At 40.9% G+C, this 19,603-nt stretch overlaps 1 protein-coding gene across 1 annotated transcript; it reads left to right on the forward strand.

Annotated features, from left to right (window-relative positions):
* The first annotated feature begins 13,624 nt into the window (after positions 1-13,624).
* On the forward strand, positions 13,625-19,446 carry atpaf1 (ATP synthase mitochondrial F1 complex assembly factor 1). The gene is made up of 9 exons (XM_076082619.1): positions 13,625-13,839; positions 15,625-15,733; positions 16,091-16,153; positions 16,680-16,742; positions 16,854-16,904; positions 17,430-17,477; positions 17,653-17,748; positions 18,569-18,676; positions 18,915-19,446. Exons 1-9 carry the CDS (start codon positions 13,625-13,627, stop codon positions 19,146-19,148), a joined length of 987 nt encoding a protein of 328 aa, XP_075938734.1. The 3' UTR covers positions 19,149-19,446.
* Positions 19,447-19,603: the final 157 nt, after the last annotated feature.

Genomic DNA, 19,603 nt, shown 5'->3' on the forward strand with positions numbered 1-19,603 from the left:
CACATACATACATACATATGTACAAACATACATAAAAACAAACAAACATACATACATACATGCATATATACATACATAAATCCAAACATACATACATACATACATACATATATATATCGCAAGTTATCTTCATTGCGATCTGTAATGGGTCAAACGATTTTAATTCCGAAAATAAATTGTCACATCATGGCCTCCGTACTTTTTCCTCTCACCACATACTTACTGAATTCTTTAAGAGAACACATTTATTACTTCACACATAACTGAACCAAAACATGGCATAAATTGGTCCACTTGACTCTTTCCTTGGCTCTTTCTATAACCCTGCTTATTACTCCTCCCTCGCTCCAAACACCCTTACATTATGTCAATCCCTCCCACACTCTCGTCCTGTCCCACCATATCTCCCCCTCCTCATCTCTCTCTCTGTCTCACTCCGCCTCTGACACCCTGATCAATTCCCCATCAAATCCTAATGCTGCGGTTTAACTCAAGTGTGGCATCTTAATTAGAACGATAACTGCACACTGTCAGGGTCATCGACTGCGCCGGCCGCCAACCAATGCTTCTCATCGACAGACTGCCAGCGCTCAGAGAGACTCTGAAAGCAGGGGACAGATAGACAGAGGGGGGACAGAGACAGAGAGAAGGGAACAGACAGACGGAGGGTAGGGGGTGAGTAAAAAGAAGACCGTTTATATGTTTAAAGGAGAGAGAGTGGGGTTTATTTTAGGGAGAGGACAGACTGAAGGTGACTAAAACAGAAGAGGGTGTCTGGAGGGAATAAAACAACCTGAAGATGTTTCATTGTTCCGTCAACCTCGTGTCCTCAGCAGCACATGACCGTCCCTGTCAACCTCTACAGCTTTGGGACTGAATGACGGCCAGCAGAGCCTCATATAATATCTAAATGAATGTGTGTTTTGTTTTTTACGTGAAAGAAAAGCAAATAACAGGGAAGAATTAAGGAATAAAGGAAAGAGTAGCAGAAGGGAAGGAAAGGAAACAAGGAAGAGAAAGAAACTAAATTGGAAAAAAAATGAAGAAAATACAAAATTAATGAAAATAAAAGACAGGGCAGAATTAAGGGTAAAATAAACAAGCAATGCAGGAAAGGAAACAAGGAAGAACATTTAAGGACACAAGGAAATGACAGGAAAGAAGGAAGAAGGAAAGGAAAGAAAATACAGAGAAAGGGGAAGGAAGAAGAGGAGAGGAATTAGGGAAGAGGCGCAAAGGGAAAGGGGAGGGACAAAAGGAGAAAAAAAAGAGCGGGAGTGAAAAAAAGAAGAAAGGAAGGGTATGATATTTGAACCCTGTTGTATTTTTATCACTGTAAAAACACTTCATATCTTTGTTCTTATAAGTCATTTATGAATAAGGCGCACAGGTATTGATAAGAAAGACAGAAATGAAATGTCAACGACAGATGCAGTCACAGGTCCTCCACATACACAGAGACACACACAAACTCACTCACAGGGGATTCCCTCTTGTTCAACCTGTCAAGTGGCGATTTGTCCTCTCTTTCTTTTTTTTCAGAGAGGACAGGAAGAAGAAGCGGAGAGAGAAAGAGAGAAAAAAGAGGGAGACATGAGGAGCGAGTTTCCCTTTTTATGTGACAAATAAAGAAATCAATAAATCATTGTGGGCCTTTGACAGGTTGTGGTGAGGAGGGGCCGTTCGTTCCTCATGGACTATTTATGAAGCTGTCGCCGCCGTCTCCCCCGCTCTTTCTCTCCCCCCCTCTCTCTCTCTCTCTCTCTCTCTCTCTCTCTCTCTCTCTCTCACACACACTCTCTCTCTTTCTCCCTCTGTCTCCGTCTCTGTGTGTCGGCTGGTTGGAGGCTGGTTGGTGAGCAAGAGTACTGTCTAAAATATTTAAATGTTTGCGTGCGCTTCACACCGGAACTGTGGCCCCACGGAGGGGCCTGCGGCTACGTGAGGGGGGAGGAGGAGGAGGAGAGTCAAAGATTCAGTTCATGTTCATGTTCAGATTCATGTTTGGTATTGTGAGACTCATAGTCATAACCGCCAGCGCTCATCCTGATTCATGCAGCTCATACAGATAACGTTGTTTCTTGAACTTGCTGAATCACAATTTTCCTCCTCACTTTCTTTTTGTGTAGTTTCAAAGTCAAACATATGTCGGCCTTCATCTACTGTTACTTGGTTCAGCTCCTCAGCTGGACTATGTGATGTTTATGCCGCATCCACACAATATTGTTCAGACCGCTGAGATCAGCTGAGCTGCAAATAAAAAAAATGTTGTCAGCCTTTGACTTGTAAATCTGATATCAGGTTTTTCACCCACTTGGTGAAAAGACCTACATAAGCATCAACATACATACATGTCAGCAAAGCCACCATCCGCTGCTGTCCGTAAAGTCCAATTTTAACTATTGTGTCTGGTTTCACTTGTTGAAAAATATACACAAATATAACACAATCCTAATATAAAATATTGATCAAGTGACCGCAAGACATGCAGTTCTTCTCGCTCTACTGCGTCTGTTGCTCTGAGCCTCTAATAATGACGCAGCTGGGTTTACATTGGAGTTAGTTAAAAGCTTGGTGTGCCTCATACAGACGCTATAGCGTGCCTTGTGCTTCGTTATCAAGACGCAGAGGGCAACTGCCCAAGAGTCAGGATTTTGTTTTTACGTTTTTTAAGATTTACATCTTCACTAGGAACCAATGGGCTTGGAGCTGAGAGACATGGGAGCCACAGACTGGAAGCCAGACACCAACTAACTTGATTTTGGCATTTTCTTGGATTTGTTGACACTTGTAAAATATAGAATAACTACGGCTTTACCCTTTAAGATAAACTTGTGTGCGTTTGAACAATGCTTTCCTGCGTAATGACAGACCCCGCGTTGGGTTGAAGCTCCTTCTCTCAGAGCTCCGCTGAGTCCCTCTGTGTCTCTAAGGCCTCGAATGGGCATTAGTCGATTAATGAATTAGAGTTTAGATCCAGAGGAGGTCTCTGACAAAGACTACAGTGTCCTTAACCTGCTGTAATCCAGCTATTATATGCAGATTATCCTGATTATGACACCAGTACAGGCTCACCGGGCCCTGAGCTTCAATTACAAAGAAGGGTTGGTTGAAAAATGTGTCAGTTTTTACTTTGGGATAATCCCTAAATGAGAGTCATTACCCTGTAAAACCTGCACTGGATGTGTTCACTGTCTGCCGTGCCACACTTGTATTTTTTTGTCATTTGAATTGAGTCCTGAGATGAGTAGTTGAAAATCAATTTAAGACGTGACATGGGACACAGGGAGATTGCTGTTTTCACAGCCTCAGTTCATAGAGCTTGTTCTGAAGCTGTCCTGGGTCTTTGCCAACATTCATGCTCTGGAGACTCCAACACCAAGTAAGCTTCCCAGCCTTTCCATACTAAAGAGAATGAGTTATTATCGGTGTTTAATATCTGTGGCCACTTCAGCTAGCTGGTTTTGCCATTTTGATATAGCTTTGCTCATCATTGTGTGTTTTTGCTGTAAAATCAATACAGCCTACAAGTTCACTTTTGAAACAAAAATTTGGTTTGTCGTAGGTTCTCTTATATGCAGGATTATTATTATTTTTTTCATTTTTACATATTTTTTTTATTTTCATAGGGCTAATATAAAGCTTTAATACCTAATAGCGCATGCCAAAGTATTATCATAATTATCCCTATTTATCCTAAGCAGGCTTGCAAAGCCGGTCCCTATATGGGCCTTTATACATTTTCCATTTCACTTGATACATTGCTGTTACTGTGGTGTACTTTTGGCTACATTCACTCTGTGGCCCAACGTATGCAGACATCCCCGTCCAGAAACACCTTATGATGCCAATGAAGGGGAACCTTAAAGCTACAGCATGCAATGACATTTCAGACAACAGTGTGCTTCAAGCGATGAGTTTAAAGTTTGTGTTTATCCCTTTTCAACATGACAATGCCTCTGTGCACAAAGCAAGCTCCATTAACAAGTGGTTTTCCCAGTTTGGTGTGGAAGAACTTGACTGGAACCAGACCTCAACTACATCAAACCGTTCTTGTGTCTGAATTGGTGCAAATCCCTGCAGCCATCAGGTTCTAAAAATCAACCAACTCTTCTGGTTTCAGCAGACGAGTTGGTTTATTAGAAGGCTGTTACAGCAGCACATTAATGCCCATGGTGTTGAATTTGGATGTTCAGATGGGTGTAATTGGTGTCCAGTATATTCCCTTTCAAAAGTCATAAAAAGCTTCTGTAAAATATCATGTCTTTCTTTCTTACTTCTGTGTTGTGTAACATCTGAAGCCTAATGTGTGCAGTATGTACAGTATATATATATATATATATATATACTGTATATATGTGTGTGTGTGTGTGTGTGTGTGTGTGTGTGTGAGAGAGTAAGAGAGAGTGCAAATAGATGAAGCAGTCTGAGAGCTTGCGGCGATGCTGAGATTTAGACTCATTCTGTCTACGGCTCCATCAGATAACGAGCTGAATCGGCACGCGCTGAGGATATGCACAGAGTAGGACACTCACACTTTCACACACACACACACACACACACTGACACAGAGAAAGTTAAAGTGAGCATACATCTGACATTCATAGAGATACAGGAGGGAGGCAAGGACTGACACTAGGCGTTATAATGAGCAGGAGTCCCTTTACAGACTCTTCATCCTCATCCCTCCATTGTTTTTTTTTCCTACACTTTGCTCTCCTCTGTTATGGTTCTCTCTCATCCGATCTCCTCTCTCTAATGCAGGGGTGCCCAACATGGGGGTGGGGAGCCCACAAAAGGTCACAAGATAAATGTGAGGGGTCATAAGATGAGTAAATGTGCTCTGTCGAGTTTTCTTCCCAAACCAAACAAACGTTTTGTTCCAAAACACATTGTGTGTATCCACGGGGCCTAAAGCCGAGGTTATACTATACACGTCCGCAAGTACGCAAAGGTTGGCTAGGGGTCCGAATGACATACAATCATCAGGGGGTGTACGTGTACGCTCTGTGCGGACATCCACGTACCGCCCATTTGTTGTGACTGCGCAGACTTGTCTGGACTCACGACCACCACACTAAAAGTTGTAGCGTATAGCGATCAATTACGCATGTGTGGAATCGGTCTTCCAAGCGGACAGTACAAACAGAATGCGTCCGTAGTGTCCGCAGCTGTCCATGTACACGTCTGTTTGGGAGTATATATATATAACACTTGGTAATTCTTTTTTACACATGGGCTACTCTCCATTTCAGCTGGAGGTGTTCAGGTGTTAAAACTGGTGGCAGGTGATGTGTCCTGTGCTGTCATTCTTGCTCGTGACAAGAAATACATTATACATTACATTATGCATACATTTAGCCTTTAAAATCAAATCGTATTGGTGTGTTTATGTTCTCCTGAAAACCAACTTGTAAATGTTCATCATCCGCAACAGTGACATTGGTATTGTTTTCCCCTTGTGAGGCTGTGTGTGTAGGTCATCTTGGCAAATGTGGTCCCGTAGCAGGAACTAACAAAGAGGTCTGTGGACAGACTTTGTCACAGTGATAGCGTCACAACTGTGCAAGATGCAGTCACAAAATAACCACGAGTAAAGTGTTCCCTTTTATTCTGAGCACTTTAAGGACTTTTTGTTAATGTTTGCTTAAAATTTGAGATTGAAAATTCTCCTTTTGTGGTGTGGTGAAGTTTTTTGTTTTTTTTTACTTATTTTAAAAAAGGGAGGATTTGTACTTCATCAAGATCTAAAAAACATTCAAATGAGCACCCATACGCCTTAAAGGTGGTGAGCTGGTTCAAAATCCTCCATATAAACTCTCATCCTCCATCACTGCTCCTCATCCTCTCTCCTTCGTTTTCCTCCTTCTTGCCCCGTCTTGTTTTCTGCCTCTCTGTTAGCGCTGCTGCTGGATCGCTTTCAGAGTCCTGCTGTCAGTGCTAACCACACTGTGACCCCGCTGACCCCTCTTATATCCGCCGCCTTATCTCCACCAACCCACCACAGCACCCTGCACCTCAGCCCTCACCACATACTCTGCTGCTACCTCTCCCCGTGGAGGAGGAGGTGGAGGAGGAGGAGGAGGCGGCGGTGGTTAGTGACGCACTGAGCTTCAGGCCTGTCCCTGCTCATTTCAGGTTAGCCCGTCTGCATTAGCACCAGCCAAAGTGACAGCTGTCAGCGCCACTGAGCGCGCTCCAGATGCTCCCCCTCCATCCGTCCTTGGAGCGTGGCCAGGACGAAGGAGAGGAGAGGTAAGAGGAGGAGAGGGGAGGAAAAAACATAGAGATGTTAGGAAACAAGATTGAGAAGACGAGAATAACGATGAGCAGAAAAAAAACAATGATTTGTAATAAAGGGAGAGAAGGGGAAACAAAAAGAAGAGAAAACTAATTCTAAGGAAAGTAAATCAGAACAGGAGAAAAGAGGAAGAAGGAAGAAAATATGAGAAAGAAGTAAAGAAAAGAGAGAAAAAGAGGAAAGTAGGGAAGAAAGACAAGATAAGACACTGGAGAAAATTTGATTTGAAGGTAGAAGAAAGTCAAGGAAAAAAAGAAGGAAGTGAGGGAAGGAGACAAACAAGGAGATGTGAGGAAAGAAAACGGATATGTTTAAAAAAGAAACAATTAAGGGAGAGGATAGGAGAGAATAAAGGGGAGTGACATAAAAAAAAGGAAAAGGAAAAGAGAAAATAAAAACAAGAGAGATGAAGAGGGTGAGGAGAGAAAAGTAAGATTCAAGCGAGGAGGATGAAGCAGGCAAGGAGAGAAAATAGGAGAAAATAAGGCAAAGAACAAGAGGAAAGAAAGGAGGAGAAGACATGAAAGAGAGGAGGAGAAAGGAAAGGCAGTAGGGCATTGAAGAGAAAATGAGACGTAAAGTAAGTGCTGAAACAAAAGGGGAATAACAAGTGATAACAAAGTGACAGTGAGCCTGTTTTAACCATAATAATGAGCAGGGACGTAGAAGCAAGTCACCTCTAATCAATACTTTGTGTAGCAAAATAACCGTACAGTGTGTTTGTTGTTGTTTTTTTACGACAGTCGTGACCTCTCTGTGGAGCCAGGCTGTTGTTATGTGGACCTGCTGGTCCGCTTTGGCCCCTCTGTGGCCTCAGAGCCCAGGCCGGGTTTTGTATGCGAGCAGCACCGCCTGCTGGCCAGAGGAAGAGCTGCAGACCGGCGGCAGCATCAGCAGTCTGCCGCAGTGCTCTCTCTCTGTCTCTCTCTCTCTCTGTCTCTCTATGTCTCTCTCTCTCTCTCTCTCTCTCTCTCTCTCTGTCTCTCTCTCTCTCTCTCTGTCTGTCTCTCTCTCTCTCTCTCTGTCTCTCTCTCTGCTCGGTGCAGATCGGTGAACATCACATCGCTCCGTTTCCACCAAGCGCGGAGGAACGACGAGAAAACAAAGTGTGTAGGTGAGATAAACGAACTGTGGCTGCCTCTTTACTGTCAGCGTGAGCCTTCACTTTGGGTTCGAATCTTTTTATTTGTTTATGTTGGATCTTCGTGAGTTTGAAAAGATGTGCGGGAGTTTGACAAATGAATCGAAGAGAACATGAATGAAACTTGTTTAGTCTTTGTGGTTTAAAAAAAACACACAAGTGCTGTTTTGCATCAACAACATGTATAGTTTGCATGTAAAATAGTAAACAATTCTGTGTGATCTTGACTTGACTTTAGGCTCACATGTGTGTAAATTCCGGACTATATTTTGTAAAAAACAAATTGTGATATTTTAATAATATTAACTGTATTGATTCATTATGGTTTAACTTGACCACTTTCTAAATGTTAAAACACAACAACTTATAAATATGGTCTATTAGTATGTTATTACAGTGTTTAAGTAGGTCAATAATAATAGTTCTAAAGTAATATAATTTCAATTTTGAAAGCTTTAAATCTAATGAATGAATTGTTTTTAATCCAACTTGACTTGATGTTTAATTTCACTTTTAAAGCGAATAAGTGGATAGTGTCCACGTCCAACCGTAGTCTGGTACAGATCAGGTGCAGGACCAAACTGCACACACAGAATACATTTTTTTGACCTGACAAAGACCTTTATGGTGTAAATGTTGTATCATTTGACAAAGAAATTCAGTGTGCAGCAGGCTACTTCTCTTTTTCCATAATCTCTCTTTTTTCCTCCCCCATCCTCCAGCATCTTTTATTCTTCTCTCTGGTTCTCTGTGTGCTGCTGGTTCAGTGTTTGAATCTTTTTTTTTGCCTAAATGCAAAATGATGAATTAGGTCTGAGCCAGAAATAAAAAGCTCCTGTACTACCAGGCAGAGAGGATCGATAAGTGGAATAAAAATCAAATTTATGTTCTGGGGATTTGAAAATGATTTCAAGATGCAAAGATCGTGTGTGTTTGCAGGATGGTCACTGTGTAATACAGTGTCAGAGGTTGAGTTAATTATCAACATGAAGACCCGAAACCTGGAGATAAAGCTGCAAAATGTTCAGATTTCATTCAACCTTCTACAGCTCATGAAAGTGTTCGGCATGAAGTGAGTGATGCCCGTCACAGGATGCCTTAATAACTCTGTGCATGAATAAATAACACACACATACATACACACACAGATACATACAGAGCTATCGGCTGAGCAGCAGAGTGGGTGTCTTGATTCCTAGACAGACACACTCATGCACTTTTAATGGGATCCCTCTCTAAAACGATGGGATTCCTCTGCCAAGCTCGACCCTTTTTCACTGAGTGTGTATGTGAGTGAGTGCTTAACCGTGTGTGTGTGTGTGTGAGTGTGTGTGAGTGTGCAGGAGGTGTGGAAAAGGGTCATCCACTGGCCCAGGGGTGCGATTTCAGCTTGCCGGAGGGAGGGTAAGTGAGTGGTCCCAAGACCCCGAAAGACCCCAAGGCTTGAAATCAAACCTCATAACACACGTTCCACACTCAGACTGACACCAACGTGGCAGAAGGAGACTGCACGTTCAATTTCACTGAGCTGCTACTCCACAAAGCAAAATAGTTTTTCTCTTGGTGGGAAAATCATGCATTTTGAGCTGTTCCACATTTATTTAACCTCCGAGACTCTTCTTTTCCCGCTCAAATTTCCCTTCATGGTTCCTTGAATTAAGGGAAATCCTTGGTTTTCTACACTGTATATCAACATCACATATTCCATATACTCTGATTCAGCTTCACAGTGATTATACCACTGTGTTTTCATTCTATCAAATAGACAAGATATGTTGTGCATCATTTTATACTAATTGCCCCGAAAGAAGAGGTTAAACCCCACTGATCAGCTGGAGGTTCAGTCATTACAAATGCTTTTGCAGCCATAAACATTGTCCAAACCCACAGGACTTTATTTTGAATCCAAGTATCAAATATCAAATATGTCAGGCTGAATTTTGGGAAAATTTGTATACAATAACGGACATTTTAGCACTTCCTATCATTACATATGAGCTTCATCAGCAGATGGAGTTTGCCCAGCTGTCATGTTGATGTGGATGTGATTTCTATTTTTCTCAGATATAAATTCACAGTTGCAGCAAGCTTTTTGAGTTTAGAAATATTGGGTTTGACCGATTCTAAGGTGAATATGAAGATTTTAGGAGGTTAACCAAAATATGTCAGAAGGCATATATTGAATCTGGATATTAATAGCTGGTTCCTATAGCTGCAGAAAACATTTAATCCTTGCTATTCGGATATATTTTACTTTTTTACCTCCTAAACTCTTGATAACCCCATCTAGGCTTTCTCCAATCCCTGAAAAATCCCCTTGTTTCCACGCAGGAAACACCACACATATATTCTCTATACCTGAAGGGTCCAACTGGAGGTCTCGTGTTGTTTTACACACATTTCACTAAAATTGAGCTCGACATATTTAATGTCTTTGTGGAATCTCTGTACTAGAACTTGAAAAAAAGTTGTTATTTTATAATGGTGGGATATTGTTTTCTTTATATAAACAAACAAGAGCTGTAGGAGCATGTTCTTTATCAAGGAATCTATGATTTACTGTTTTTCCTCCAAATAATCTAATCATTTCATATACATAAAATGCAGAAAATAATACAAAATATTAGTGGAAATATAGAGATATCGAGGTCACGCGTCTAACTTTTCCCAAAAAACACACCCCTTATGCATATTTGAAAAGCTACCAACCAACCTCTGTGCAGTTCTTGTGGTATTATCTGGGACCAGATAATCTTCAATCAATCAATTACATTTAAATCAATTGTCACAAATGCTGTAAATCAATTTTCCATTATATGAGCTGAGTTTGTGATGATGTACTCCGATTCTAAAAGGTTCAATGTGTTTATTTCTGCTCTGTATTTGGTTAACATCCTTTTATTATTTACTAACCAGATTTGCACCAAATATTTCAGCTTCATCTATTGTTGTGAAGCAAAAAAGGTTGCATTGTGTGTGTGTGTGTGTGTGTGTGTGTGTGTGTGTGTGATTTTGTGAGTGTGTGTGTGTGAAATACTTTGGGGGAAGCAGATTAAATAAAAAATGAAATGATAAAGCAGCTGTTCCATATTTATTACATGGAAGGCACTTAAAGGCTGAACACAGGAAATCTGTGCGTGTGTGTCGGCTGTTGCGTTACATGTCTGAGCATGCAGGGGCAGTGTACCAAATGTTTGTGGTTTTTGCTTTTGCTTTATTTATTTATTCATTTATTTATTTGTTCTCTGGTGAGCGGGATTACCTCTGAATTATGGAGCAGTCCCCTTTCTCTCCTTAAGTAAAAAATAACATCTGTCCGGCAAATGGAGAGCTTAGTGTTTTTCTATAATTAATGGTAAAAGCCTCCAGAGCCGCACATAAAATATACATCCTCCATGCAGGACCCCCATGACAAAGAGAGTGAGAGAATGCAGAGAGAGAGAGAGAGAGAGAGAGAGAGACAGAGAGAGAGAGAGAGAGAGAGAGAGAGTGTTGAGGAGGAGGAGGAGGAGGAGGGCAGCTGGTCAGTGAGAGAAAAGAAAGGAAGAACCGAAGCAGAGAGTAGATTAAAGAAAGCTGTCAGTGTCTGGAGATGTGTTCATAGTCACAGGCAAATCTGTAGAATACATTTAGCAAAATAACAACATTAATTCATTCTTGTGAAATTCCCACATAACAGTTTATTCGTTTAGTAGGAATTTGTCTTGATTTTATTTCTTACTGCAACTATTATCTCTGGGTTTAAATATTTAGATTCTCCTTTTTTTAATATTCAGTTTTTAAAGACAAATTTAAAGTCAAATTCTTGCAAAACAATTATTATAGCATGTTAAGTTGACTTTATATCTGTAGATCAGATAGACAGATGAGTAAAGGCATCAATAACAGCAGAATCCAACACATCCTGTGTTACCAACATTAAAGTCACTCTGAGAATTTAAACTGAAATGAAATGATCACAGCGTCAGAGCTGAGGTATAAAAGAGTTCAAATCAATGAAAGGCCAGTGGATCATTTTAAGTAGTGACATCTGTTTGCTATGGAGTCTAACTGAAACTTAAGACTTCCCATTTGTTACTCCCTTTGTGTTTTGATGCACTGGACAGGTACAGCTGACATCCTGAATATCCGGGTCATGACACCTGAATGTTGCTTTTATGAAAAGTAACAACACAGTATTACTATTCAAGTGTTTACAGAGACCAACTAGAACCATGCACTCAGTAGAGTGCAGATCTCTGCCAGGTCAGTCAGGGGGCATATGGGAACAGGGAGTGCAGGACAGGCTGTGTGTGTGTGTGTGTGTGTGTGTGTGTGTGTGTGTGTGTGTGTGTGTGTGTGTGTCCAGCGTGTATGCATGACAGTCGTGAAATATAAGGGAGACAATACACAGGTTACATTACCACAGGACTCTGCTGCTAACAGCTAAGTAGCTCTCTTTACAGGAGTCAGCAGTCAATGAGGTTATAAAACAGTCAATAAAATTGTTTTTTTCAAAAATTGTAAATCACCAAAACAACAAAAGGTCCTTAAGCACATGCACAGCCAATTCTGAGCACAAAAAGAATAAAGCTGATGGGTCCAGTGTGCAAAAATTAGCTGCGGACAAACACATGTACACACTTGTACACAACCGAACGTATAATCTCTGGCGGAGAAAATAGAATTGGTGGATGGAAGCAAAAAAAACAAAGTTATTTGATCATTGAACTGGTACACCAACTTAAATGTGGTAACACTGTGCTAAAACCACCACCTCTTGCAAAATACTTACACCGTTAGTACACTGTTTTCACCAGCAGGTCAACATGTATTATAGGAACAGAAACTCACCCGATACATCTAGCGATGGTGATTGAAAAGGCAGGGTGGTTGTCTCCTGTCATCATGTGAACCTTAATTTAAGTCCATACATTCACACACACACACACACACACACACACACACACACACACACACACACACACACACACACACCACACCATCATTCTGTGCTGATCAACATAATTATGTGATGTCATATAGACTTTAGTACAGCATCCCAGTTACAATCTAGGCCTACATTTAGATATTGTTTGTCCTTTGCAAAAAAAAACCTTACATGATAATTTATGATTCTGCAGTTCCATAATTACAAAAAAAAACTAACATGCAGCTACATCATTGTAATTAGAAACTCACACTGAGCCTACATTGAAAAACAAAACAATAATAAATACAGAAAAACTAAACAAAAAAATGCTGTTCAAAATGTATCTTTGTGTACCACATGCAATGGTATTATCTGTGCTGAGTTGTTGAACAGCTGCCATGTATGCACACATTAACACATGCACATCAGCCACCATCATCATCTGCTGGGACCCAGATGTACGGGGAACAGCTCCCAGCTGCTTCGTTTATTGATTAGTGATTGAAAACGATTGGTTGTGGAAAGTAAACACAGAAGCACTCAGACGGTCATCAGGGAAACACAAAAGTCATAAAATTTACAGCCAGCGTCGTGTCTGTTAGTGCACACACACACACACACACACACACACACACACACACACACACACACACATACAGACAGAGGAAAAGATGAGTACATCAGTAAGTGACTCTGGAGAGTTGGAGCAGATTGTTTACTGTAGCCTACTTATCTGCTCATTTATTTATTTGTCAATCTGAGCAGTGTTTGTGGAGGTAGATTACTGCAGTGATTCACCGTGTTCAGATATCAGTGAGCAGCAGCTTTCATGCATGTGTAAATATTCAGACTGAGTTCTCAATGAAGAGACATACTGACCTCCAGTGGTCTCAACATATCAGGACTACATTCAGCTGCTGTAGATTTAAAGTTGCTAATTATTCACTTCTATGTCATGCATATATTGAAAAATATTCTGAAAATCACTCAAAGTGTCATTAAATATATGAGAGAAAGGCTAAAAGACGTGTGTTTTGTGTGCTTTTGTTCTGGGTCTGTTTTTCCTGTTTCCCTCGGGATAAATAAAGACGGTTTACTTACTATCGTATCTTCGCTCATCAGAACCCTTCAGTCCATTATAGGCTAACTATATTTTGTTTTCATGAGAAAAATAAAACCATTCAAACTGGGGTTACAGTAGGCCTACTAATTATTTGTCGCTTTCGTCGGAACCAATGTTTTGAAGCCGTTCCCCGCCGGAACAGTATAGATGCTGGACGGAGGCGATGGAAAGATGGCGGCGGCCATTGTACAAATGGCATGTTTGTACCGAGGGATGTTAGCGGTCAGGGCCACCGGCATCAGAACGCTGATCCCCGGGCTGGTCCCGGCGCAGTTCCGGGCCTTCTCGGTGCGGAAGGAGCCAGAACTGGAGGAGAACCCGTACTTCAGCAAGTACCAGGACAAAATCCAGAAGCTGCGCAGGTCAGTAGCTAGCTACCAGCGACTCGGCGTCACACCCGCTATGTCCGAATCTTCTTTAGCTAAATCTAATATTTAAAAGTAATTTGACTATTGACAAGTGTGAATACTAGTTAGACTATCAGAAATAATTTAATCGAAATTATGATGAGATAATGACGTATTTGGTTCACATTTGCAACATAAAGCAGTGTATCTGCTCATTAAATTATAACATTTACATCTGACTCGCCTGTATTCACTTATTACTTCTCTTTTTATGGTTTCACACAAAGTGTAACATGTGCAGAAGCTTGGGGATTAATCGGAACGTCAGTTGTACTATGATAGTTGACCCTATTCACAGGTCTATGAGAGGATGGTTGGGTTATTTTGAGGTCTCACATTTAAAAGCTAACCCTAACCCCGTTATAATAACTAGTTTAATTAGGCTCCTCCCCTTGACATGCACACCTGAGCAGTGAGTAGGTGAACTACTTTTCAATTTTCATTAATGTTATTCCTATGATCTAAGACGGTCCAAATATGTTAGTAAACATGACCAACTCTCTCCCAAATCCAAGTACTAGAGTGCTAAAACTAATTAAGAAATTTGGAACAGCTCCATAGACTGAATTGGGGAAGATGTTATAGATGACACAGAGCATCCAGGGGAGTGTTTAAGTATTGTACATTTTCTGTTTCAGAACTGAGAACAATACTTCTACAACTACTCATTTGGGTGTAAAAAATAACAAAAATATTTTGTTGTAGTTCAACAAAATGAGTCTCCCATTCATTGTCTATGTAGAGGCATACTACTTGACTTAATACCTAAGACTTGATGAGATCACAAGGTAAAAACTAAAAAAGTAAAGTGTTTTTTGGCTTTGAGAGCTCATGTTGACAAATATTGTTTGAACGTTCCGACGCCATAAAAATAGTATTTTGGAATACTTAGTTTAGGTGGTGTTTAAGATACACAAGTGATGGGTTAAAATGGCTTTGCCAATAGTGCTTTTCACTCTAACTAAATCTTTGGATTCTTTCCTTGATGAATCATTAGCGGCTCTAAAGTACCAGTAAACAGTGACACATGTAGGTCAAGTTCCTCGTGTCTGACCAAAAAAAATTCCCAGAGAACACAAAATCATTCCATCTGAGAAGACGTGAACAGAAAAGATTTGGGTTTCTGCTCGATAAACGACTTAAATAATTCAATTGTTTAAAATCAGGAACTTTCTAAGAACTCACCTGTTTGTGTGTACCTGAGATCTGGGAGTCAGCTTCTGAACAGCAACAACCAAAATGAAATGATCACTTTCCTGCTATCTAGGTTTACTAATTGATTTCCCCTTTGGGCTGAATATTTCAGCACCACGGTTTTTGAATATAGATATGAATGCTTTTGAGAATTAGAATTTTCTAATCGAGGAAAGCAACACATTTTGCGTGCTTTTGAACACTTTACCTTGATGCAAAGACAGAAATACACACTGAATAATGAATTTCATAGTATTATCTATCTTAAACCAGATTGAAAATAATTTTACAAGATAATGTATTTTCTCAAAATAATGGTCAGCAGACACATCTTGTTGCTCGGTAAAACATGACTGTTAGTATGACGCTTCACCGCGCTGAGGACTCTTCTCTTAGTTAGTAACTTTAAAGCAGCATGAGGAATGCTGGGAGTCACTAGCTAAAGTAGGAGAATGCAAGGCATCTCGCCTCATGAAGATGAAAGATGATTTAGCCTTTTTGAAAGTTGCTGGTGTTTCACTGATCTGATGTCTGACTTGTTCTCAGCGCCAAACCACAGGAGTACAAGGCCCGACTTGAGAACCGGCACGAGGCCAAGAAGGATGTGCTGGAACATTCGAAGCAGGCGGAGTTCATCGGGCTCATGGAGCAGGAGGTGCAGTACGAACCGGGCTCAGTACAGAGCAGAGAACACCATGACGGTACTCTGGAAGTATCGAACATATTAACGTCAGAAATTTAAAAGCGTGTTTAAGCAGTCGTCTGATAGATTGTGAGATCACCGAATCAATGAAAGTCTTCAAACTTTTACCCCAAAAAGTCGGCAAACTTTTACCTAAAACTTTTCCCCTTGAGCTGGTAACGGCGTGCATAATGTCCTCAGTAGTTGGACAAAACAATACTCCTGTGAGCATGTTTATTATCTACATAATGAAGGATCAGAATACATTTCTTCATATTCCTGTGACGAGTTATGAATGTGATGCCACTTCTGTTGTGGGAATCTTTGCAGTTGGAGAAAAAGGACAAGATGGCTGCCAGCGGCGGAGCGTCAGGAGGTTTCACAAAGAACAAGGTGAGCAGATCGAGCAGCCGTAATCTTACATTGTGTTGCTTCTACGTCACTCTACCTTTATTCTGTTTCTATGGCCATATTCAGGACTCATCCGGGTTACCTTTTATATTTTTAATAATAAATGATACTCAATAAATCTCAAAATAATCACAAAAGCCTTGGCACAACTCATCAAGTCACACATTACGTCCTTAAAAGTATATTTTCTGACTACGGTATTTAACTCATGGTGATGAAACACATTTTCACATGTTGAAAAGCTGAAACCAGCAAACTGTAGGCATTTTTTACCGATCAATTGTTTTGGCACGATTTTCGTAGCTTTTTGTTATTCTTTGGTCCCGTTCTGTGGACTCTTGTCTGCAAACCAAACGTTCCCTCACCAAACACTTTAGTTTTCATTTTGCTCAGCGTTCAAACTGTTCTTTACAGAATAGACCAAATGTAAAATGAAACGTTGACAGTGTGATGATGACGATGATGAAGTTTGTTCTGGTAACAGACTTTGTAATGTGTTGTTCTTCAGACACTGGACTCTATCCTCGACCTGGAGCTGATCGGGGGCATGACGGGCGAGGAGATCTCTGAGGTGAGTGTGTGGAGGTCAGACACTTGAGTCCCGTTGAGTCCTTGTGGTGCACCAGTGAACGCTATCTGAAGCTGACCTTTTTGTTTTCACCGTTTTGTGTTCTTCTCTCAGCTTTGGATGAATTATTATTCGAGCAAAGACACGATCAGCGCCGTCATCCCGGTGAGTGTAACACCAGAGAACATGCTGATACAGCAGTCTCAACATTTCACATTTACTGATGTCATGAACTTTTGAATGTCATGTCTTGATAGATATTTTTCCCATGATGAATTCACGAAATTCGGGTTCTTTTCTTGAACAAGAAGTAATTTCACTTTAGTAACTTGTACCTCTTGTTGCAGACGACCAGTTTATTTTGTGTTTCTGCGTTTTAGTCTTTTTTTGTTAACATAATATTTTACATCCATGGTGGAGAGATTCATCTTGAGCTATGGAACAAGTACCCCAATACCCCCCCCCCCCCACCCCGAATATCATTGTCTTTAAACTTTTGCTTGAAAAATCTTTTCTCCTGGATTTATTAATTCAAATAAATCAAATACATTTTTTTAACCATTCAACATATTTCGATGTGCACATAACAGTTTGACGCAGACTGCTATAACATATTGTGCAGTTGCACAATCATGCTTGTAAATGAATAGAACTCAGTGGGTCTAATAACCGGCCTTCTCTTTATTGCAGACACCGATGTACGAGGTGATGTTGAGCAGATCAAAGTCGTGCCATGCGGTAAGATCACTGCTGCTCACACTGACGCATGTTGATGACAGATTATCAGTCTCTCATTATAACCACAAACAAGGGTTCTTTTGTAAGCTTTCACTTTGTCTGCCACACCAAACAAATATGTTTGAAATCAGCCTCTCTCTCCCTCTCTCTCTCTCTCTGGGTTCCGTCTCGTCAGTTCCTCTACGCTTTGCCTCAGAGGGAGGGCTACGAGTTCTTCTTGGGTCAGTGGTCCGGACACGAGCTCCACTTCACCTCCCTCATCAATGTCCAGGTGAACCACTTCACCCGCTGCCGGGAAAGTCTCGCACTCTTTGGGCTTCTAACAGCACTGCGCTCATGTGCTCACTTCATGTGCAACACAAGATGCTTCTTCATCTGTGCTGTAGCTGGAATGTTCAAACAGTTCTGAACACAAATCATATTTTTCATGTACCTGACAGATACATGATGATTGCAGTGTAGCAAAGTCTTTTCAGACTTTCATCCTTATTTATTATCCGCAGCGGTGTATTGGGGCCGTTGAAGGTATACAAATAATAGTAATTACAGAGCCAGGAGAGGGTAATAATATTCCAAGAAAAACTTAATTTATAGAGATTTTTTTTTTACAATAAACTTGACTATGATCTGAGATTATAAAGTCATAAATTTGCAAGAAAAAAATATCTGAAATATTCAGAAATGAAATCCTAAAAAGGGCCTAATGTGCTGTAGTAAGTATCAGTCTAATATCTCCAATAATCCTCTTCTTTTTTTTCTTTTTTTTTTGCACACTGCACTTTAAGTAGTATTAAGTAGATGTGTCTGTTTATTTATTCTAAAGTCTGGAATACAGTAAAGTTGTAGTAGAGATCAAACGCGTGTCTTGACAGGCTTTTCTTTTTTAGTTTTCCAAATCTCCAGTTACCAAGGTTTATGGTTTGATCAGTGGCCTGCAATAACTCATGAAAACTCTTATAGTTCAGGATTATAGGGGATTTCATCATTAAATCAGCATAATATACAATGTATTTTTGACTCATCATTAAGACTCTTAGCTCACGTTACCTGGAGGTGTTAATTGCAGTTTTTCTCTTCCTGTTGGCGTCCAGATGCAGGGCGAGAACGCTCCCAGTCAGCTGATCCTCTACCACTACCCAGACCTGAAGGATGAGAAGGGTGTGGTCCTCATGACCGCCGAGCTGGACCCCAAGTTCATTGTGAGTCCCTTACCTGTATGGACTCCCATGGCTGAAGCCTATGCACTTATTTATGGACCGTAATGGTGTTTTTTGCCTCATCATTTACAGTCAACATACATAATTCCATATTTTTGTGGAAAGCCGTGTTAGAGCAGCTATAGCAGCAGGTTGATCTTCATGGTTTTGGAGTAACTGACCGTAGTGTAAGACTCAAACATTGGATCCACGTTAACCCGTCTAAACTTCTCCTTCCCAGACCGTCCACCAGGCTCAGTGCTTGGCTAACCAGGTGCAGCTGTTCTACGGCACGCAGAGGCAGGAGACGTACCGAGTGGTAGAGACATTTAATCACCGCCCTGCAGACTTCAAGCACATGTTGGTGATAGCGGAGCTGGAACAGAGCGGTTTGGGGTCGGCGGTGGTCCCCGGGGGGATCGTAGAGACGCCAACCAGCTCACCTACAGTCGGATTCCCAGGAACCGTCATTTAAAGTGATGGAGGGACATGTGCTTCTTTGCTCAGCACGTCCCACGAACATACACCCGTTCTTCATACTGGATAGCAGCGGTTATGATTCAGGCAAAAAAATAATTAATTTAAAAGAGGATCAGTAGCTTCTCATGAACTCTGTCTGGGACTAGATCATCTGCTACACACCTTCATTGTGCATATGTATTCATCAGTTCTATGATAAATAAATCCCACTGGACCAGAAGGACGTTATTTGCATCGTAGCTATCCCTGAAAACCCATTGGACGTTTAATAAATCACCTTACAAACCTTAAAATCTTTGTATCTGCCCCACTTTTCTTCTCGTGCTTGAAAAAAAAAAAAGCCTTTGGTGTGTCTTTTTATACAACGGTCTCAACCCAACACAAGACGGTGTTAAGTACGACAGTTTGCTGCACGTCATTCCCAAAGTGAGTGGAGAGAGAACGCGCAAA

This window comes from Anarhichas minor, unplaced genomic scaffold (assembly GCF_050575085.1).
Source record: "Anarhichas minor isolate MPS153535 unplaced genomic scaffold, ASM5057508v1 ptg000096l, whole genome shotgun sequence".
NCBI lineage: Eukaryota > Metazoa > Chordata > Actinopteri > Perciformes > Anarhichadidae > Anarhichas > Anarhichas minor.